The sequence below is a fragment of the Hirundo rustica genome, chromosome 13, assembly GCF_015227805.2.
Source record: "Hirundo rustica isolate bHirRus1 chromosome 13, bHirRus1.pri.v3, whole genome shotgun sequence".
NCBI classification, from domain to species: domain Eukaryota; kingdom Metazoa; phylum Chordata; class Aves; order Passeriformes; family Hirundinidae; genus Hirundo; species Hirundo rustica.
Window position 1 is genome coordinate 6,346,884 of NC_053462.1, and position 24,008 is coordinate 6,370,891.

General features: G+C 39.7%; 1 protein-coding gene across 1 annotated transcript in view; it reads left to right on the top strand.

Annotated features, from left to right (window-relative positions):
• Positions 1 to 1,578: 1,578 nt before the first annotated feature.
• ADAM10 (ADAM metallopeptidase domain 10) overlaps positions 1,579 to 24,008 on the top strand; it is a 42,171-nt gene continuing 19,741 nt past the window's right edge. The window contains exons 1-4 of the mRNA XM_040077265.2: positions 1,579 to 1,807; positions 9,943 to 10,093; positions 22,102 to 22,220; positions 23,404 to 23,562. Coding sequence (XP_039933199.1) covers positions 1,753 to 1,807; positions 9,943 to 10,093; positions 22,102 to 22,220; positions 23,404 to 23,562 — 484 coding nt within the window. The 5' untranslated portion in view covers positions 1,579 to 1,752. The remainder of the gene's footprint in view (positions 1,808 to 9,942; positions 10,094 to 22,101; positions 22,221 to 23,403; positions 23,563 to 24,008) is intronic.

A 24,008-nucleotide genomic window follows, 5' to 3' on the forward strand; every position in this document is an offset into this window, starting at 1 on the left:
GCCCGGCCCGGCCGCTCCGCTCTCTATTGGCACCGCAGCGGCTGCGCCTCCGCCCGCAGCGCCCGCGACGCCATCACAGCAGCGGCGCCGGCTCCGCCCCGCCGGGGACGTGCGGGCGGGGGGAGCGGCCGCGGGTCACGGCGGGGCCCGGGGCGGGGGGGGCCCGGGGCGGGGCGGGCAGCGGGAAGGGGAGGGAAACAGGTGAGTCCGGCTCTTCCAAGGGCGCTCGGTGCTTTTCCTTGCGGTTTCTTAGACAGTCGTACTAGAAAATATACGACTGTGGTGAGTATAATAGATAACTTGAACTATTTGATTGAATAGACTAATAGAAAGAGAGGAAATTTAGGTCACATATTAGGAAGAAGTTCTATAATGTGAGGGTGATGAGGCACAGGCACAGGTTGCATAGCGAGGCTGCAGAAGCCCCATCCCTGGAAGCGTTCAAGTCCAGGCTGAATAAGGCCTTGAGCAACCTGGTCTAGTAGGAGGCGTTCCTCTCCATGGCAGGGGGCTGGAACTAAGTGTTCCTTAGGATCCATTCCAATCCCTTAACATTCTGTGATTCTGTAAGAATTAATGTGGGTGTATTATTCAAACTTTACCGCAATGAACCTCTCCTCTCCCTACAGAAATTTTAATCACAAATTTTAAATAGTCTTGGGATGATAAGGATTTATCCTCTCATTTTATTCTCAGCAGCTCTCTAATTTGAACTCTGTAAACACTTGCATCAACTTCTGCAGCCTTAGCTGAGGTACATTCACAGTAATTTTACGTTCTATGTGCATTTCCAGAACACCTTTTCTCACCTATATCAGTGTTCAGAGGAAAGTTGTTTTTTTTATTTTGAAGTGGCAATAGGAATGGAAAAGCACAAATATAAAGAGCTGACAGTAAACTGAGAAACTTGGCACAAACCCTAAAAAATAAATCTTTGAGGTGGCACAGTTGATGGAAGAATTAGCATAAGGACAAACAAGAGAGGAAACATTTTGTTCTCACATTTGTATTTCCACGGGACGATTTTCCTGTACCCTTGAATTGTGGAGGTTGTTCAAGACACTCTCAGAATGACAAGTCCCTGTTCAGTGTGGACACTGCAACACTCCACAACACGTAGAGCATCGGGAGAAATCAGTGACCTAAAATAAAACTCTGAAAGTAAACTAGTTTGTGCAAGGAAAGAATGTGTATCTGGTGTGGGGATGAATGAAACCAGAGTAAAACTAAAAATCAATTACTTTTCTGCAAGGAAAAGCCATGTATCCTGTAAGGGGACAAAGGACCCGTACGGTGCATTTGTACTTCGCTGCGGCGAAGGGTCTGAAGCCTCTGCCCGGGGCGCGCCGGAAGCGGCGGGAGACCCCGCCCCTCGCTCGGCTCCGCCCCTGGGCGTGCCACTGCGCCCCGCCCCTTCCGTCGGGCCCCGCCCCTTGCGCGCGGGGCGGGGCGGGGCGTTCCGCGCGCTCTGGGCGTGTCCCGCGGCCCCGCCCCCCCGGCGGCGTCTGGCGCGCGCGCGGGCGGAGGGAGCGGCGGCGCGCGGAGCGGAGGGAGAGGGGGCAGCGCTGCCGGGAGAGCCGCCGATCCCGGCCGATCCCCGCCGATCCCCGGGCAGGAACAGGCCTCCGGAGCGGCGGGGGACAAAGCGGAGGGAGGCGCCCAGCTCGCCCCTCCCCATCCCGCCCGACTCCGGTCTGGGGCGGATGTGCCGTGGGTAGGCGGCGGCGGCGGCGGGGCCTGCGCCCGGCGGAGATGGATCTGGCGGGGACGATAATCCTGCTGTGCTCCTGCGCGGCGGGCGCTGGAGGTGAGGAGCCGCCCGGCCTCGCGGGGCCCTGGTTTGGGGCCGTCTCCCTTCCGCCCTCTTTCTTCCCTCTCTCTCTCCCGTCTCCGGCGCTCGGGGCCGGGGGCGGCGGGCCCCACTCTCCGGGGCGCCCCGGCTCCAGGGCCGCGGCTGGGCCGCCAGCCGGGCTCCCCGTTCCGCCCGCCGCTTCAGCCCGCCCGGGCCTCTCCCTCGCCGCCCGGGGCCGGCCTGGCGCCCCCGCCCCTTCCCCGGGACTTTCCCCGCCGAGGACCGGGTCAGCTGCTCTCCGCTCTTCTTCCCCCTCGGGTCCTTCTCTCCGCGCTCGGCTGTGTTTGTTTTTCCCCTCCCGGCCCCGGTTCCGTCCCTCGGGACTTCCCGCCCGGTCCTGGTGGCCGCTTCCCGGCTCCCTTCCCTCGCGGCCGCTTCTCTCTCCCCGAAACCGGGAAGGGCCGGGCAGGCGGAAAGTTCAGCTTAAGGAAATAAAAGATGAACGTGGGTTCTTCCCGAAGTGTGACCGGGGCTCCCAAGAGGGTCTCCCTTCTCTCAGGCCGGGCAAAACTCGCTTGTGTTTACGGGGACGTGTAACTGTATCGGCTCCCGTTAGGAGCTGTTCCTCGGCATTACGAACTGGGCAGTTTCTCCACTGCGGTTGGTAATGTTTAATTGGCCAAGTGGTGGCAGGGAAAATAGTTTCGACTTTGTACAGAGAAAGGGTTTCGGAAAGGGCGGACTTGGGAGGGTGTTTCTAGAGAACTGTGGGTGGAACAGCTGATAAAGACTTATTTCCTCTATTTCGTTTGGCACCTCTCCGGTTTGTCTGGGCTCTGCCTCTGTGTGCATCAACATGTAGGTTTATTAACAAAGAAGCTAGCGCTAAATGCTGGTCTTTCACACATTCTCAGAAAGTAACATTAAACTATAGGAAACTTCAGCAGGTTGTACTTGTGGCTAAGTTGTAAGATAAAAAGCAGGATGATTTGCATGGTCAGAAGCCATCCCGTTATTTATATGATTAAGAGTAGGATACACAAAAGAATTTAGGTTTTTCTCCATAAATTCTTGTAAGCTATCGAGATATTTCAGACTTAATGGTTGGCATGCTTTCAAGGCCTCTTTGTCTTCTGAACTAAATGGTGCTGGCACACAACTAATTCAAAATAATTCATTAACCAGTTGTGAGGGTTGTTTTCACTGTTTAATTCCATGCAGGCAGTTGTGCCTTAAAATTCGTAGTAAACATGTAAACTGCGTTCCTCTGGATATATAGAAGAAAGTTTATGAAATGTATTTCAGATATTCCTGTTAATTTTTTTCTTTGCAAGAGGAATGGGCACTTTCAGAATTTCTGGGCACTAGGAAGGGGCAGAAATGCATGTCTTTGATGTGTAACAGTGCAGGTAAATCTTTAAAAAAAGATTAATAATGCTGTATAGAAATCTAGTGATTATGCCGATACACATCTCTAAAATATCCAGTAGAGCTTTTATGGTAAAAATCTGAATGTAATTATGGAAGATTTGCCAGAGTTCTGTGTTAAATTAAAAATGGCTGTTTAAGTTTAGGAAGGTCTGTTTTACGCGTGTTCACATTTCTAGAGCTTCTTATATACTGTAAGTGTTTTTATTTCTTGAAAAATAGGGTTCTTCACTTGTGTATTTTCCCTTCTAGGCAGGCATTAATATCTGTGTGGAAAGGGCAAGTTCATGATTCTTAAAGAAGTTACTGTGAGAGCAGTGCAAACTGGAAAGAACTGAAAAGAACCCAACAATTTACGTTCTTTTTATGTGCAGTGCATCTGGCTTCATTAATTTTACACAGATCTTGAAGCTAAGTTACATTTATCTGTAAAGTCTGGTTTTAAGCCACATAGGTATTAAATAGTAATAATTTTGGAAGTTTCATTAATCTCTACTTGAAAATAATTAGGGGTTTGTACGTTGGTCTAAGATTGGAGTACTTTTACGGGGTATCTGAGTTTGAACTCTTTCAGAATTACACAAGCCTTTGTGCCTTTGTGCAGGCACTCTACATACTTTATTGTAATAGTCTTTAGATAGAAAGGTATAGATTAACAGAACCAACTGTAACATTAGCTCACAGCTAAGTATGAATCATAAAATCAACTTTTAAAAAGGGGTGTAGCATAATTTGGATGGTTTACTTGAGAAGGTTTCATGGAATCTTTTTGTTTTGTTTTAAAAAAAAATTTTCTGTTGTAGTTATTATTCTTAAAATTATGTGAGGGGAATGCAATCGAAGCAATCAGTAGTGCTGCTGCACTGGTGAAATGTACTGCAGTGTCTGTCTTGGGCTGCTTCATAGCTCTTGGTAGGTTATGTCTGTGTGGTTAGAGCAGACACGTTATCAGAAGTTTGGCCAAATAGGCCCAGAAACGTTCTTGATCAGGTTCTGGTATTAGATCACTTTTAGTGTTCTTTCTTTGCTTCCACTGCATAAATATTACCTTCATAAAACCAGTGGTCCAGCAGGTTAGTGTGAATACTGTTTAAATAGTATAAGAAGGAAAAGCCAAGCCATTTATTTTGTTCTCTTTCTGTTAGTAATTAGGGAAAGCTAGAATTTAGCTTCTGATATATGGTGTCTACCTCAGATAGGGTAAATGTACCTTGACTTTTAAGAATTTTTTTGTTAAAAGTGAATCTCAGCGTTTTCCCCAACACCCCTGGAATTGCTTGGCTTAAGTGATCTATTCACTCACTGGTGAATTTTGATGTGTGTGAAGTGGTACTTAAGTTGGATAATATTATTGGCAGCTTTTTGTAGCATGCTTTGTTGCACGTGATGAAGATGCATGCAGGTATATTAATCAGTACTTAATTATCCATACGTAATGATGTTCATAGAGGAATGGAAATAACTAATTTAACCTTTTCTTCTACCTAAGGGTCATTAAAGTGAAAGGGCAATAGCAAACACAGAGGAGAATTGTTGAGGCCTCTGACAAGCTTGGATTCAACAAGAGTGACCATGCTTTGGCTAGGCTGATCAAATGCTGAATATCATCGCAAATCTATAATAAATAGTTTGTTGCCACTGGTACAATGTGCTCTTTTTTTGTTGCTGTGACTTCCAAGTTGTATCTTAGTCTTTTGCTGCTGAATACTGAACTGTGTATTTCCCAGTGAGCATGGGAGAAATTCTGCTTTTTTTCTGGACACATGGGGGAGTTGTGGGAAGACATTTATGAGCTATCAGCATCTGAGCAATTTAGTTGTGTTCTTACAATAAACTGGGAAGAACAGTAGCCTTCATAAATATGGCAGCACTCAGCCTCCAGGATTTATTTGGATTTCAAAATAAAAACATTATGATTGTTTCAGTGTCTGGTTAAGACAGCTGTCAGATGGTTGCGTCAGAAATGCCTGTGGTAATTAAAAATAAATAAAATCAGGTGTTTAAGTGGTAGCTTTGAAATACTGTTGCCCAAAAGCCTCAGACTGCAGTTTGTTTATACTTTTGATAGATCCGAAGGTTTGTTTTTGCAGTTTGGCAGAACCACAGCACTGAGTTACTGCTGTCTGGTGGTACTGCCCTGGCCCTGCGCTCCCACCTCTCCTCCTGGCATGAGAAGTCAATCCAAAGAAAAAAAACTAATTGGTTCCTGCAAGATGTGTAACTAGAGTTGCTTTATTGAGCAAACCCAGGCCTGATGGGGAAGAAGAACTGGGACTTTCACAGGGTAGAGAGGAAGAGGGTCAATAAAAAGCAGACATCTGCTTGCACCGGTGTTGCCGTACTGTCTGACTGTGCCCTAAATTGGGGCCTCAGTGAAGGAAAATAAACCTGACTTGACTTCTTGATTACATGTTTTTCTTTCACCAAAAACTCATTTGACCAGAAGAGAGAGAATATTTTTTTAGCTGAACTTAGTGACAGTGCATGGGAAGAATGGAAACAGAATAGATGTAAAGGCAGCGGGGCCTGCCCTTCTGCTGGCAGTTTGAAACAAAAGCCTGAATAAATTCCTCAAGAGAAGGTCCAAGCCAGGAGGTATATGGTAGAATTTCTGGCTTGCTAAATCTGTATGCAGTGTACATTCTTCAATATCCCATGGAAAGGGAGCTTTTTCATAAGGTAGATAAACTCTGCGTTGAAAACAACTTGAAGCAAAAGTTGCTTTGATTATCTTAATTGGAACTATAATAATAATTCTCTACAAGATGTTTATCACATGCTGGCATTTTGAATCTGCAAATTAGTGATGGTGCTTGCAGTAATAAGACTTGTCTGGTGAGTTAGCTTGGCTTCTGAACAATTTCTGATACTCTGTCAAGTTGTATTCTGTTTTTTTCCATCCCACTAACAAACTTGAGTTGTGCTTGAACTATCTGCATTTGTCATGCAAGTCTTCATTGGAGTGGTTTAGTGCAAACTTCATCCTTTAGAACAGTGCATGCTTGATTTATCCTCTTATGGGAAGTTAAACGTTATTCTCTTTTACAATGATGTGTATAAAATGAATAGATATTTATATTTACATGGGTAAACTTTCAGTACTGTTTATTACTAGTCTTTTTTGTGCGTGAAGCTAGCTTCCATAAAAATTTCCTCCAGAATCTTCAAAGACACTGAGATTAGTCTGACCAGCCTGTGATTCTCCAGGCCCTCCTCCTTGAAGATGGGGATGACATTTGTCAGGAACTCTCAGAAGGGTGATAGAAGCCTTGGAATGGGTATCAGCCATGGATGCATCCCATCTGATCCCGTGGACTTTTGTATGTCCAGGTGGATGAAGTGTTCCCTTGCTCATTTCATCTGCTGTGGGTGCTGCTTCTCTCCTGCAGACTGGGGAGGGTTTGTCTGGGGGGAGAAACTCTTCATGGTTTTCTCTGGGGGAAATAGCCTACCAGGGAATCATTTAGCACATACCACCAAACCCTGTAACATGTGTTTGTTAGCCTTGTGCTGGGAAGCTTACAGCTAAAATCACATGGATGATCCAATTTAGCCTTTGCATAAGGCTGGTTAGAGGGTGAGAGTACATGCCTCACACTCTGTACCTGTCCAGTGGGATTTGTTTGTTCACAGCAGCAGCAACTGTAGATACTTCACAGCTCTCTGGGGATCCTGAAGAGTTGTATATCTGCATACACAAAACATGTTTCACAGGGACTGGCACACCGAGACATTTGCCTAAATGCTCTGTTTAAAGTAAGCCCGGGAGAGTAAAGCTTCGTTCCTGCAGGGAATTTGTCACAGGAAATGCCACATCTAGTTTAGCAAGTCTTCAGAAGACTATACTGTCAAGTTCAAAAGCCATCCCCTTGTCACTCTCTGATGTCTGTATCCTGAAAGGTTTCTGTCTCCTAGCTTAATGTTTAGGTGAAGTGTAATATTGTTTTATTCCACCAGATTGCTTGGAAAGGCATCACACTAACTTTGTTTTGTTGATGGCAACATGACACATGGAGCTTGTAGAGCAGTTCCCATAAACTGCATTTAGGTGTTCATGGTTCGGTGCTTCTTACTGCAGGCTTCCTTATTGTATTCTTAACTGAAAAGATCTTTGTCATGCGATGTGTTAAAAAACCCCAAACCCCTAGTTTTTCATTCAGAAAATAACGGCAGTGGTTTGTAGCAGAGGTTGGGATCTGGGATGTGCTACCATAATGATTTTTTGGGGTGTGCCACTTCCAGATTCTGTTACAGACTTCTTCTTTTTTGATCCAGTCTTCTAATTACAGAAACTGGAGCCAGCAGTTCTGTCTGCCTCACGTACCTCAGTGAACTTTTCTTTCCAGTTTAATGAACTTTTGCCTGAGAATCCTCTATAGATTCCAATGTTGAGCTACTTATTAAGATACCTTTGTGGAGAAGATAATCCCTTTTGATAGGTAGCTGGTTTGATTAGAAGGAGAGTGTGATCAGTTGCAGACTTTGAACACTGTGGTAATGTTGATGTTGTAGAGGTTTCTGGAAGTGAAACTGTTCATTTTGAAGCCTTAAGTCCCTTTTTGGAGAAGCCATAATGGTCTAGGGGGTATGCAGCTGCTGTGCTTAAACAAGAAGAGAGCAGCAGGAGTGTTTGTGTTAAGTGTTTGCTATGAGAGTACTTAAAACATAAGGAGTTCTTTAAGTTTTGGAGAAAGGGAAAATAAAGTGTTGTTTCCCTGTTTGATCGTACCAAGTGTATTTTTTTTTTTTTTTTTTTTTTTTTTTTTTAAAGAAGAAGAAAGATCTTTGCTTAAAACCATCTCTGCTTTTCCTTAGTAGAGAGAACAGTTATAAAACTTCTAATGTCGGTAGTCTTTTGCTGTCTTGTCACAGTAGTTAGCACTTAAAAACTACTCTTTGTGACTCAGTTAAATGCTGTCTCTCATCTTTTCAAGTGGTCATGAGACCTGGATCGAGTTCCAAGTGTTATTGGGTCTTCAGTAAGTTGTCACACTTCAAAACTTTTTTTCTGGGTGTCTGGAACTGTTCAAAGCTTATCTTGCAATAATGAGAAGAAAAATGGTCTGTAACAATTTAAGGAGTGCATTATTAAACACTTCCTACCACAGAAAATTTAAAGATGATTCTGAAGCGCAAAAATTCGCACATTCTGCAGTGTGCTTACTGTCTAGTTTTGATCAAGTTCTTAAAGTGAGTTCTTAATATTGTATTCTAAATTCAGGTCCATTTAACAATTAAAATGCTTAAGTTTTAGCCTGTATGAGTTAATTCTGAAGCTTGTTTCCTTTAATGTTGACACTTCTGGGTCTTACACCTGGCATTGGAAAGCATGTATCCATAGTCAGGCACATGTATATTGTGCATAGTCTCAGGCCAGTCTGGCTGGGTTTATAGAAGTTCTTGGGTTATAGGAGTTATGGTTCATTTTGGAGGAATTATGTTGGAAGTGATGAGAGAAACAACAGACAGACAACATCCTGCATCCTCAAAACTCCTGCTAGTTACTGAAACTTTGTAATGGTCCTGTGTCTTATTTGGGTTAAAATTAATGTAGACTTCCTTGAACCACACATTTTAAACATTTTAAGATGCCTATGACGCTTTCCTTTCTGGAAAGCTGAATGAGAGTGGACATGCATTTTGAGACTAAGAGTGAGAGGAAATTACATTGAAGTTTTGTTATTGGACTATATTTGCAGTTAACAATGAAGAGTCAACATTTGCAGAAGCCTAAAGTACTGTGAAGAAATTTGAATGTGATTTCTGTGCAGTGTAGCATTAATTGAATTTTAAACAGATACGGCAATATCGTCTTATGCACATGGCTGCTAAATGCAAGCAATGCATTTGAAAGTATTTGTTTACTTCGTCATCTTTTTAGATACCTGAAGAAAAATACCACATGTAGTCCCTGAGAACTCACATTCAGGTTGGTTTGAAGTTAAATTGATTATGAAATACTTTTGCATAATTCAGAGTTCTTCTGATTTTCTCCTACAAGTTGTATTTTGGGGTTTTTTTGGTGGTTGGTGTCTTTTCCTCCATCAGGATAGGAGGGTCAAAATCTTTGCCATTTTCTGCCATGAACTCATATTAACATGAGTCATAAATATTACCCTAGAAGGAATTGTGCAAAATAGACTGAACTGAATCTGCATCTCTGGAGATACATTTTAATAAAACTTTTCCATGTGGTAGAACATTCCATGTGATATAAAATGTGTTGCTAGGTGGCATGACTTGCTCTTAATTTCCCTGGATATTTCACATGTAGAATACAGATATTCTGAGCAGATATTGTGGTGTTATGACTGCGGAGTGAAGTTGGAAGCACAATTTCAGGGAAACTGAAGAAAGATACCCAGCTGTCGCTCTTCTTATTCTGAATCAGGAGTGCTCTTTCTGAAACATCTCTGAAGCATTCCTGTTCATAGTGATGTAGTTTGCATTGTGGGGTAGTTTTGGAGTAAATGAACTCCAAAATGTTTTGATTGAAATTCAGGGAAGTTGCTTTCCAAGGTCTATCTAATGCACTTGTAGCTGCACATAGTGTATCCTGTCTGCGGGATGGAGTAGAATGACTCTGACGTGTACAAAGGAGAAAAAAAATCACTTAAAATGGATATAATGTGGAATAGGGGTCCTTGTTGCCAACCGTTTTGCACCACAGCTCTGCCATGCCTGGTAGTATGGTTATAACCTTACTTATCTCTGTTTTTCAGGCCAGTATGGAAATCCTCTAAATAAGTACATTAGACACTATGAAGGACTGTCCTATGATGTGGATTTGTTACACCAAAAACACCAGCGTGCCAAAAGAGCAGTATCACATGAAGAGCAGTTCTTGCGCCTAGATTTTCATGCTCATGGAAGGTTAGTGATATTTTAAAAGGTATTTGCTTTAAATATTTCATTCCTATGTGTTTTATTTGTGAAATGTAAAAGATGAAATACAACCACCAGAATAACATTAGTTAGACTATACTACATTGCACTGTTTACAGTTTCTATGAATTATTTTCTCTCATGTCCAGTTTAGGTGTGAAATTGTTACTTGCAAGCACTTCTTCAAACATCTGATAGGAAATATTAATACACTTTGAAGCTTAAATAATGCTCAGAACACAATGGTAGTTAATTCTTAGTTTATAATGTAGTTTTGTGTTCCACAGAGGTTTGTTTGTTTCTTTCTTGGTAATTTTTGTTGTTGTTGTTGGTTGGGGGTTTTTTTTGTTTTATTTTGTTTTGATTATTTTCCCCAAGAATTCTGCCAAAGTGCCTCAGGAGATTTAATTGAGAAAAAGTAACATTTCAAATTGCATTTGAAGCTACAAAATAGGCCGAAAGAGGTTCTGTTTTGTGTGTACTGGTATTGTCTGATTTTTTTGTGCTATTGTGAAATTAAGAAATTATTTCACATGGGGAAAGATGATTACTGCTGTAAGATATGCTTTGCCTTGCATTTAACATGTAAGATCCAGTACAAAAGTTAGATATTCAGTCTGACCAACTGAAGTATAATTTATAGGTTTTCACTTAGGAAGATCTCATTGCAATGTAGAATTGCCTGCTTTTTGTATAACCCAGGAGAAACAGGAAGAAAGTTAAAATATTTGTGTCTGTATCTTAGTTTCTATGACTCCCTCCTCTGCAGCACCACTCTCTTTAATATATTTCAGGAATGCGTAATGCCCTTGTTTTTCTTGTTATTTCAGTTACAATTTAAGTATTTAGAGCTTGATAAATAATTGTTAGCCATATGTAAAAAACAAAAAGAAGTTTAACAAAAAAAAAAGTAAACTCGGGTCTCCTGAATCTGTTTGGGATATTGTTTTATGAGTAAGTGTTTGGTTTTGGTTTGCGTTTTTTTGGTGTTTTTGGTTTGTTTGTTTCTGGTTTTGGTGGTTTGTTGTTGTTTGTTTGGGTTTCAGTGTTTTTTGTTTGGTTGGTGTTTTTGTTTGTTTCTGTTTTGGCAGGGGGGTGTTTGGTTTTTTTGTTTGTTTTTGGGTTTTTTTGGCATTTTTGGGTTGTTTTGTTGTTGTGGGGTGGTTTGGGGTGGGGAGGAGTTGTTTGGTTTTATTATGGGTGTGGGTTTTGGTTTTGGTTTGGTTTGGGTTTTTTGTGCCAGCTTGTCATTTTTTCAGGGAATGAAGTGTTGTTCCTGGAGGTTTATGATGTAATGGCTGAATTTCAGTGCATGCTCCCAGAAGGTCAGCATTAGGGTTGTATTTCTAAATGCCTTAGAACTACAGCCCAAATCCTGAATTTGAAGTCCTGTCCTTTAAACCTTGTTTTCAAGTGTGATTTTTAGTCCAAAGATTTTATTGTTTAAAGAGCAGTCATAGTGCTCCTGTCTCTGCTGTAACTTCATTGGCAGTCTCTTTTCCCTGTTAAATTGTTCTAATAAACAAGACTGCAGGGTAGAATGCTTCAGAGCTTCCTCACAGTGTAAACCTCTCTACTTTTAAATCTCCAGCAACGTTGCAAGACAGTGAAGTTGAGTCTAATGCTGCCACTGCTAAGCTGCAGGCTGGTGGATAATTTAGGCTCACTGAAGTGTGCACTGCTGCAGAGAGGAGCAAGCCTAACCACATTCCCAGCATCATCCTTGTGCTAACCCTGCTCGTGTTAGAGCCATGCAAGGAATAGCATCTGGGAACAGATCTGTCTAAAATCATTTGGAAAAAAACATCAGTGTGACTTGAAGGAGTGATAGAAGAAGGATGAGACCATTCATTCTGGGGACAGGCCACATGTCAGGACTTGAGCAGGTTCATCTTGTCATTGGTAAAGATGCCATAATAATCTTGTGTCTGAGAGAGCTGCTAGCTTAGCCTCTGAGTTCTCTTTGTGGCGAGGGCGGCTAGAAAATCCTTATCCTGTAAAAATGGTAGTTGCACCTAGGAAAATGAGGTCTTAAAAAAAAATTCCTCTCTTACTTCACAGAGGAAGACCAGACTTTAGTCAATCAGGTTTATAAATATTTTGATAACACCTACTGTTACTCATGAAGAAGAATGTTGGTGTTTATATGTGGAATTGATCCTAAATCCCTATGGTTTTAGGCACAAATCCATCATTAACTGAGGAGGCTGACTGGAAACTGACTGTAAGGTCAAGCCAGTCCATAATTCAGGATTTTGGTAGTTTCCTGTGGCACATCTAATGCTTCCTGCCAAAGAGAGGGTAGTTGACAGGATGTAATTTAGTCCAAAGTTCCTGTTAATCAATTTGGATGTGTTCTTACAAAATATTTTCATTTTGCTTTAAGTGTAAAGCAAGGATCAAGTGAATTGGGTTTTGCTTCACAGAGTCTGTTTGTTTGCTTTGAAGGTATGTAGCAGTTTGAGAAGCTGTAGAAATAAGATTGGCTTTTTGCAGTTGCATCTGGTTAATTGTGAATAACTGATTTATGTCATCACTGAGAAGGACAAAAGTAAAACCTTTCTATAAAGTATTCGAGTTACTTTGTGTGAAGGCAGGAAATAAAGGTTTTGCAGAACACTTGATCTGTTTAGTTACTGTTTAAAGTGCTGTGGCATTTAAATGCAGATGGTGAAACTTAAAGGCATTCAGTCAACACGAGAGTTGAGATTCTGAAAACTTATACCTGATATTTTTTGAATGGCCTTTTACCAAACAGTCTGTTAGGGTTTGTCGAGGTGTAGTGGTTTATTGGCACACAGCTGTCCAACTTGCATCCCCTTAACATAATAAATGTAGTAAACAGCTTCTACTTGTGACAACTGAAATGACAGTCTCGTATTTTGATTTGGATTGTGATGAAATGGCATTTTGTAGGCAGGGAACAATGGAAAAGCTGTCCTAATATTTACTGCCATTGTCTGCTGGCAGCAGCGAGTGAGGCTGGGCCAGTGGTTCTCAGACTGTATCTCTGTGACCAGCTGGAACTTCTAAACTTAATCATTCGGTGTGTGCCAGAGGAAGCACCTGCTGCTCACGTGGCCAGTCAGGATAGGAAAGTGATTTGGCTGCTTATTTTTCAGTGAGGTTAATTGGTTCTTCTGTTCAGCGTAGAGGCAAATTTGCTGTAAGAAAGAGTGCAGAAGTAAGCAGCAGCAGTGAGAGGGAGGGTGCAGTACCAGCCTTTTCTGTGGCAGTGCTGACATATGCCTGATAAGCGTTCATCGAACTTACGGTTTCATTGTCCAGAAAACGGCTGGCAGCTACCAGTATTTTAGGATTGTGTAAGTAGCATCTGTTCTTTTCAGTAGGCTGTTTGGATTGAAGAACTGTATCTCATAGTAGCCTTCTGTTGAAAAAGGAGAAAATAAAAACACAACTTAAATATTACATATTTATGCCAAGTTAAAGGGATCTATTTACTATGGGCTAATAGTTTAATAATGAAATAGATACTGAAATTATGGAATTAAACCCAAAGCTACCTTTTTTCACACCAGACTCAGTAATTCTACAAATGAATGTATAATATGCCATCACTGAGGAACCTTGTCTAACTTTCATCTGAACGTTGGATGCCACACAATATACTGCTCATTATAGAAATGTTTCAAAATCTTTTTTGTTTGGTAATATAAAATACAACTTGTTGTGGTAAATGTAATGAACTAGATTGAACCAGCCACACTATTCAATGCTGAAATAACTGACTTAGTAGGACAATTAAAATTGCTGAAACTAAGCTACAAATCCTTATTAATTCTTTTTAATAATAAACCGTGTATTAGATTAACTGGCATTATTGCTTCCCCAGTGGTGCAGAATGTGCTTATTTCTATAATGCTTCAACTTGGTAGGAATATGAAGGTTTGAAATGATCCTGATTGTGTATCAGAGCTCTTCCACATGCCAGCTCATACTGAGTGTTCTGGTGTGAGTTAATTTAAGGTGCCCTTTGAGTTCAGGGAAGGTTCACACAAAGTTAATGAGTGCACAGAATTAATACCAGGAACTTGGTTAATATAAATCAGTTTTTGAACCCACCCCACAGCCACCCAAAAAGCAAAAAGTAGCACACTCCCCAAAATACATGGATTGATTCAACGAATTCAAGAATGGCACTGGCTTGAGATACAGTGAAGCATTTTAAATACAGTAACTTCCTTTTGCATGTCAAGGTAATGTCAGTAGTTTCAAAAAGGAAGTTGGGACATCACTTAAACTGACACTGGATTTTATACACAGTTTTCACCTGATCACAAAATGTGCACTTGCACTTGTTCACTTACTGGACACAACTCTTCCCCTGCAGAGAAACTGGAAAGTTTTCTTCCCTTTTTCACTACAAACATTTGCAAGATATTAATCATAGAATATCTTGACCTGAATTCCTATCCACTGTAGAATGTCAGAAATATGCTGGATACCTCATAGTGATTTTGAGAACAGAGATTATAAAACTTGGACAATGTCTGATATTCTAACTGTATTTCTTTACCAAGTGACAAAACTGGAAATTCCTGGGATGCTGATGCATTCAAAAGGGAAAAAGTATGTCTGTGTATTGTTTAACTCTATTTTCAGTCAACTTTTTATTTAATACATTACTAGTAACTTATGCTTTCTAATTCTTTGCTTGATCCTGTTAATTGTCCATCCACACCCACTTTCACTACTCCTAGATTAGTTGATGACTCTTGCTTGGGAAAGGTGCCCACACAACTTGAGTGAACAGTTGAATTTTCAAGTGGTACTTGAACACATGACAACACCTGCTTATTATCAAATTAAAGATACGTTGAGAATTTATTTCAGATGTTTTACGGTTTAGCGACATTTTTCTGTAGAATTTATCTTTATTTATTTATTTTTTTATAAATACTGTAAGTTGTTCAGACATGTTTTTAGGAATGTATGGTCTGTACATGGTCACTATAGAAAAACTGTGGACCACAAAATTTCAGTTCTTAATTCTGAGGGTGTTTTTTTTTAAATTCTTGATTCTGTAGTAATCATTAATCCTTCATATTGCCATCATTATTCAGAGCTGGTAAATGTGTTTAAACAAGATAATTGTTGGCCATATTTGAGTAGGTTATGAAAACAAAGGAGGATACCTGCAGAGAAATAATACTTGATAAGCTGAATTTTAAAAGCGATGTTCTGAGCATGCTGCCATGCTGAGATGGACTGAAGTAACCGAGCTAGTTACTCTTGCATTGAAGAGAACTTTATATTATCAACTTAAAGTTTTTATTACACTAGATGTTCTTTTTATGGCATTTAATTTAAGTACTTTTTATATTGTGCATACAGCACAGTGCTCAATTCCTTAAATGAGTCTGTCTTCTATGTTCTGTGAGCCTGTCTGAACAAAAAACAGATTCAGTATTACTGGACTAATCTGAAAATATATGTCGTGTCTCTTTCAGTTCCATGTGCACTTAAACACACCCCTAAAGAGCTCAACTTCTTAAGTAGGTTGGTTTAGTGGTCATCAAACAGAACCTGGTTGGCTTTGTGAGACTTAGGAGAATTATTTTCATAAATTTTACTAAGTGAATTTTTACAAGACTCACTGCAACTTATTTTAAGCTGTCCTGAATTTGAAAAAGAAAAAAAAAATTATGTCTTTAGTTGTTACTGTAGTCTTTTTAGTATTTTTTGCTGCTCTGTGGCAATTCTTCAATCATTACTTATCTATTGTACCTTTCAAGTTATATACCTTGACAGATAACTTGTCAGACGAGATGCCTGTGAATAGGTGTCACTTCCTACACTTGTTTTGTCAAAAAAGCCCCGAAACCAAATCCACCCTATGCTGGTGCTTGTAGATAAAACAGTTTTATCTTGCAGAGAAATGGGAAGCAGGGTCCTAAGCTCTTACACATCTTTTAACTGAAATGAAGCTAAAAAATTCTAGAGGCTGAATCTGTGGGTTAAATGTCTTTCATTTTATGAGTTTAAATACAGTGAGCTAGATTACGTGTAGACCTCAGGAAAATGGCATTTGATGTTTGACTTGGGTTTGTCTGGGACATATCTCGTACAATGGTGTTGGACTGGTGGGACGGCCCAGCCGAGGTGCAGCATTTCCACTGTACTGCTGAAATTGGTATTAATGCTTTACAGGTCTACTGCCTGGCCAGCAGACTTTAGTAGACATAGCCATGCTCTGAGAAACTCATGTTTTTAAAAATGGAAAGCAGTATATTTAAATGAATGTACCTAAGCTATGTGCTCATATTATCAGCTAGTGGATTTATCTTCTGTGTCTTCACTTGTTTAACTAAGAAAGCTTCTTTCCTATCTACTTTCATAGTGTGAATTGACTTTGCTTTTATTCTAGTACATCTTTGCCTGTTTTCTGATTTTTGATGTCTTGTTTTTGTTAGGACATGGCATTGCATATAAATAGTCAACTTTATGTAAATACAAGTGGGAAGGTTATTTTCACTAAACAGGAAACCAGGTAGTCGGCTCTGTATTGAACTTCCCAAAGGGGGAAAAAAGTCAACCTTGGATAAAGGCCATTCTGCCTTTAAAATCTGTCCTCTTCAGGACAGAGATACTTTCTTAGAGTGTAGATTAGCCAACATGCAGCTTCCTGTAATCCTACGTGGATGGTTTCTGTTATCTGAGCTGCCTTGTGTTTGCAGCTATGTATATCAAGAGTAATCAGTGGCAAATGCTTTGGAATGAGGGCTGCATCCTCATTGTAGTGTTCTAGAATACCAAGTTTAGCAAGTCTGACTTCTGAAGGTCAGGAAAGACATCTGAATAACCACAGGTGTTATCCTAGAAGTGTTAATGGAAAACAAACATCAGTGGCAAGCATTCTAGCTGGGATGGCTGAGTGTTGAAATACTGTACAGGTTGGGATTTACATAAATAGTTACTAGGGGGTGATTCTGTGTGCATCTAAGTGGATCAAAGAAAGAGTGATAAACCTGGAGACCCTATCATATGCTGCTTCAAAGGTAAGTTTTCTTTAGTGTAAGGAGGACTGTGGGAATTATCAGTTAAGTGGTAAAGTATGTTGTGTGGGTTTAATAAGAAGTTTAAACAATGAAAAAAATAATCTTTAAGGATGATGGTTCTGTAGAATTGTGGGTAGTATAAATCCAGTATTAGGCTGTTAAGCTGCCTTCTGTTTACTAGAGTTCAGAGCTGGAATGAGTCTGACAGTCTTGTGGGAACTGAGTAGATTTTGGGATGCCTCTTGGAAGCAGTTAGAAAAAAGAGCTCAAGTTATTATCTCCATCCATTTATAGACCCCTCCCCCTTCTATTTTTCCAAGCAGAGTGTCTTTGAGCTCTTAGGTAGGAAAAGTAAGGATAAAAGACTTGCACCTCAAGCAGAACAGTGTTTTCTAGATGCTGACTTGCAAGGAGGCTGATGGAGCCACGGCTGCGAGGATTTTCCTGGTTCCTACTGGGAAGAAAACACTGTGAACCTAAAAATGGACTCCCCTTGTACTGAAGTCATATTATATAGCGCTGCCAACTCATCCCCTTCAGTTTCCTTTCCCCAGCCACTTCTTTCCGCTGTGGAGTAACTCCTCCATCTCCTTTTTTCCCTTTCTCTTCTCTCCACAATCTCCTCTGGTCACTTAATGATTCTGTGAGCCTGTCACCAGTTACAGCAAATTGGCTGAGGAAAGGCAGAAAAGGGAAAGTACCAAGTGCCCTCTTTGTGTGCCAGATAATAGCTTTTTCTGCCAGTTTTGTGAAAGTCTGCAGACTTGGTACCAGTGACCCAGTATATTGGACATTGCATTGTGGTGAAATCAGTGATCTTAGAAAGTAACTCATGTTAAAAAGAAATGGAGTACTAGATTAGGCATTAACTCTTGCATGTAAGCCTTTGAATACCCCATTACCAAATGCTGTCAGTATATAAACATGGCTTGCTTTTTTTTTTTTTTTTCTTTTGACTACTTGCTCTGATTAGAGCATAGGATCAACATAACTTGAACCCATGGGAAAGTACTGGGTCTTGGCTAAGTGTGGTGCTCTCCACTATAATTTTTCTTTATTTTGACTGAATTGCTGTGTTACTTGCAAATTGGACATAGTCTTCCTGAGATAAGCTAAAGAGAAGTAAAAATCTACCCCTTTATAGCCTTTCAGGTATTGCCATTCATATATAAGATGTAGTTTATTATCAAAGTGGATTATGTAATTTTATATGTGTGTATAGATGTAAATGTTTTACCAAAATTCTGTCTACAACCAAATGGGCAACCATATAGTAACTAAGTAGTGTTCTCTTTACTGTATCAGTTTTGAGATCTGTGGAAGACAGAAGCAGTAACAAATAAGCAAGGGCGAAACTTGGTCTTAATTGATTTAATTCTATTCCAGAGATCACTACTGCTAGGAAGTGTCTTCTGTGAGGTAGAAAGTGTGTAAATAAAAGAGGCATTTTTCTGAAATGAGTTAATCTTCTGCCTGGTGTGTAGCTAGGCTAAGGAATGGCTTAGTTTGTACTGAGAAGTTGGTGTTTGCTGTAGAAATTGTAATTGCCAAAAGGCTGATTTGAAGCTTCCCGTTTCTTCCATTGTGGCTAGTTTAGAAACCATATTCTGTAATTATGTAGACAGATTTGTTTAACTTCCCTGGAGTTTTCTGTCCTCAGAAGAGTCCTGAAGTTACTGGATTTAAGCCAGGGTAGAATTTATGTTTGAAGTTTAGTGTTGGGCTAAAGTTGTTAATTATTGGAAGTAGAGATGAATAGATGCTTATTTACTCCTCCACCCTTCCCAGCTCCTTTGCTCCCCACAGTCCCAAGTTGTCTCTTCCCTCCTTTGGTGGGGAAGAAATAAAGGAATATTTGTCAATTTTTTTATCATTAAGAAGGTGAACAGTCCATACAGATAATCCTGTTCTCATCAACCATGTTTGAATGACTAAGAAAAGACCTGTTTAAAAATAGCTGACACATGATCAGGTTATCTAATAGTTTAACTAAGTTAAAAAATCAAATAGAGGATTGCTAGTGTGAAGCACAGCTGAGGTGGTTTTTTATTATTTGAAATAGTTCTCTAATCCTGCAAATAGGGTTAATTTTATTAAAAGATAGATAATTGGCAACATGGGTTAGAATATGTAGTGTTTATGATGTAGCAATGTGGAAAGCAACAAGAGGGTGAAAATTAAAGGAGAATAAATATAGGCATCCTAGATTTTAAACTGGTGAAACTTTTTAATTTGCTACATATAACTTCTAACAGTCCATTCTGAAGTGACATACAGGTAATGTTGATGGAAGGCTATCTCACAGAAGGAACAGCCATTCCCAGCTTCATTGAACTCCACTGAGCCTCTCTTTCCCCCCTAGAAGCGAGTCCTGGAGTGTTGGATGTTTAGGCAGGACTCGAGGCTGGCCCTGAAGCACTGTTAGGTGGCCACCAAGGGTAGCCCATGACCGCACCACGATTGTCCTGCTGGTTTGTAAGCGTGAGGGCAGTAACAGGATACCCTGGGCAGCTTCACAAATCAGGCCTAGGGCTCATCCATCCGTGGTGGTCTTGGGGTTACAAACTAAGCTAAGCTTGGTAAATTACCAGCTTTCAGGCTGAGATCAGGCCCTGGGTTTTTCCCCTCACTCTGCTGATATAGATGGGAGTTAACACATCAGAAGTCCTGCATTCTCTTGCACTGTGTACTTCAAAGACATAAAAAATTGCTGATGCAGTTGAGTGTTAGAGATGAGTTCTCCTCAGTTTTATTTGAAACATACAGGAATACAATCAGAAAAATGTAATTTTAAAGAAATTGCGTATATGCTTCTGAAAGAAAAGTGCTATATAGAATGAGGGCTCTTTCCCCAAAAACTTTGTTTCATGAGGAAAGGTAAGAAGTCTTCTATGAAATACTAGAGAAGGGAGGAGAGATTCTAATGGGTCCAGGATCTCTTGCCATTTAACTTCAGTTCAAACGCAAGAGGGTCTGATCCATCCTCGAGTGGGACAACTCAGCCGCAGGGAAAGCTCAAACGGAAATGGATCTCAAATCTGTGTAACACCCTGAGCGGTGTATTACATCCAAAGTGAGTATAACTTTTTCAAGTACTTAAATGAAGTTTGTCATATTCTCGTCAGTGTTGTTCTTAATTTATTTTTACCTGTTCGTTTTTAACTTCTGCCCAGGAGAGCCACATTAAGTGGATTCAAGTCTCTACACTGCCCATCATCCCACCCTCGAAAAATTTGTCGGATAGTCTTGTAGCATTCAGTCCTACCCTGTGTCTCTGGGTTGCTTGTTCATGTTATTTCCTCTTCCTCATGGACCTCTGGGTTACCAAAGGACTGTTGTGGCAGAGGTAGTAAAAAGACAAACTTGAAGAACAGTAATTCTTACTTCTTGTCTCTCAGTGAAGCCAGCATCCGGGTGCGCAGTGAACTGTTCCTGCCTTTGTAACAGGAGGATCTTCCTCACAAAATACATCTGTACTGGAACTGTGCTAGGAGCACTGCTGGGCTTGGCACGAAGCCTGAGTCTCAGGGAATTGCTGAAGTTTAACCTTCCCCATCTGGCAGCCACATCTCAGAGTTTCATAACCTTGTAGTAGATACCTGTGACACACTGCCAGAGGAGAGTACTTGCTTTGAAGCTTTATTAACACTGTGGCAGTAATAATAAATATAGTTTGATTGTGAAATGCTGTTTGCATTACTGAATAGTCGACATGAGTCACTGCAGCCCTTCCCAGGTTTTAAGTGTAGGCATGGCTTTTTTTTTTTTTTTTTTTTTTTTTGATCCTGAAGTTTGCATCTTAATGTACATCTTAATGTTTCAAAATACTTATAACTATGGTGTCATATTTAATGTGCAGGTGGAGACCGAACCTTGTGTATGCTTCAGCTCATTAGTAAAAAGTAACTAGATTTAATCAGCTTTACACTATGGCTCTTAATTGCCTGGGTTATTTTGTTGGTAGTATACTTGGATATACCAACTTTCACTGTGAAGGTCAGCTCTGCTGGTCACGGTTTTTAGATGATGACTCTAACCCAGTGTTAGCAGAGTTGCTTTTTGTGTAAAAAATTAGTGATATAACTATAATATTCCTTCAATTTCATCATTGTGTGGAGAGACAAAAATATAGGAAGAAATCAAGACTAAAATTGGAACAGCTGAAGTTTTAACAGCTTCATGATCTGTATTTGCACAGATGTTTATCCAAAATTTAAGAGAATACCAAATGAAATTCTGAAGCAAGCTAATGGTTGTCACAGGTGTGAATTCATATAATGTCAGGTATTTTAAAACCCTTCAGTTATGTTCAGTTATGCTTGAATGAAACTCCTGTTGTCATACAAGCAAGCTGTTTCCTACAAAGATTGACAGTAGGGTTTGCATTAAAGTATGTAATGTTGCCACTGAACCCAATTATTTAATGAATAGAGTTGTTTTTATAGCTGTTCATGTAACTCTACCAGTTTGAGTATTTTTATTAGCTGTTGTTGCCTATCTTATTTTTAGAGTTTCAGTTGAAACACTGATTAACTCACCTACATTTCATTTACGTTATTTCAATCCTAAGTGTCATCTATGAAAGTAAAATAAGTAAAAGCTGTTTTTATCTGTTCTCCTTCAAAGTGCTGTGAAGTAAAATAGTTGCATTTTTCTTAAGCTACTCGAGTGTCTTCTGAAGGACTAGGAACAAGTGTATAGTCCAAGTCAGCATTTTAGAATTATGTATTTAAGTCTAATGTGTATTCCGGCTTAAATCTTGTAAATTTAGGTACTTATATCAAAAACATCTAAAGAATCTTGCTTTAAAAATCCTTCTAGGCTCTGGTCTAATTCTTGTGCAGTAAAAACATTTCCCATAGATAAATTTTGAAAGGTCTGCAAATTGTTTGCACAAAAAAGTCATTTTGAAGTACTTTTAGTGCTCTTGTAGCTGAAACTCAAAGCCAATTTACTGTCTTGTTTTATTCATTTTAGACAATTCAACCTTCGAATGAAAAGAGATACATCTCTTTTTAGTGATGACTTTAAAGTAGAAATATCGAACCAAGTAATTGATTATGATACCTCCCATATTTACACTGGACACATTTATGGTAAGTATAACACTTTAGAATGGATGAAAGTGCAGCAATATTAAACAGGGACTTTCTAATAGTACATGGAGAAAATTAGTATCTGTATTGATTAGATTATTGTTAAACTTCAATAATGCATCTAACACATTTAAACTCCCATTGAGTCACACTTAAATGAGTATTTTATCTAATAATTTTCATACCAATAAAACTTGAATTTCGAATCTGTTTATAAACATACTCTTCCTAGAAGTCTGATGCATTTAAAAAAACAGAAAAGTTGTATGCATTGAAGAAAGAAGAAATCAGGTGCCATTTTTACTTTAAAAGAATAGAAGGAATATAGAGTTACCATCATGAAGGGTAATGCATCTGATTTTATTAAATACAAAAGATAAAATTGATTAAAAATGAAGAAGAATTACAGAATTAAAAACAAATGGAAAGAAGAAATGGATTAAGATTTACTCTTTTTATTGTTTTTTTGGTTTTCCTGAAGGTATTTCTAAACCATATTCAGCAATATTGAAGTGAGCATTTTCAACTTTGAAAAGTCATAAACACAGAGCTTCATATTCATCTAGGCAGACCACTTTACCAGTTATTTTGAGTAGGTCAGAAGGCTTTTTGATAGTGTGATTCTGAACTTTCCTCAATGGAGGAGTATATAAACTTTTTTTAGCAGAGTAATCTTTCATCCTTTATATGGGAAAGGCTGTTGGGATACTCATGTTGTAGCAGTCAGTGATTAAACACTGACAGTTGTACTTTTCCTGATTGTGACTGTTCCAAATACAAATTCACTCTATGCTGGGTTTAAACCTAGCTACAGTTTTAAGAGCATTATGCTTGAAGAGAAAAATGGATGTCTTGAATATAAGGAAGTCTTTCAAAGAAAGCTTTCAAAGTTCTGCATATGATCTGATTTTATTATTTGTTATTTCTAATAGTGTGAACAGAGGTATAAGGACAGGATTTGACTGTAGAATTACATGCTCTTTATGTACCAGCTTTAAAATACAGAGTTGAGTTCTACATTATATGCTTTTTAAACATTTCATTTATGCACCTGAAAGGGAAGCTGCCGAACTTAGCGACTGTGATTTTGCTGTAACTGTTTGTCTTATTGGTGGATATTCTCAGTCTTAAAAAGGATTTTGGAAGGGTATTAAAAAAACTAATACACTTTGTCCCTTAACAGGTGAGCAGGGAAGTTTTACTCATGGGTCTGTTATTGATGGAAAGTTTGAAGGATTCATCCAAACTCACAGTGGGACCTTTTATATTGAGCCAGCAGAGAGATACATAAAGGACAGAAACCTACCATTCCACTCTGTCATTTATCATGAAGATGATATCAGTGAGTACTTCCATTTTGTGCTACAGATGAAATATTTTTTTTATTAAATGTCAAAACCTGTATGCCGTTTGTAAGCATCAAATGAGACTTTGGCTTATGTATGACACCATGAATTGTGCTGTCCTCAAGTGATTCATATACAGTTATGGTGTGAGAAAGATTTATGGCAAACCAAAGGCAGTCTTTATTCTCCCATTTTAAGAAATCCTTAGCCGTCAGGCTTAAGTGTGCAAGCAGTACATTTTCTACCCTATGGATACATGTTTTTTGAAAAATACATTCTTAAATCATCTATTGCTCTTCCATGTGATTTGGAAAATAAAAGATAATAAAAGTTCAAGCCGCTAAATGATTACCTGTATCCCGTGAGGGTGACATTTGTGTCAACAAAAGCTTCCCCTGCATGTGTCTCTCACTGTGCCTTCAGAGAGCTCCTAAGAAGAGGA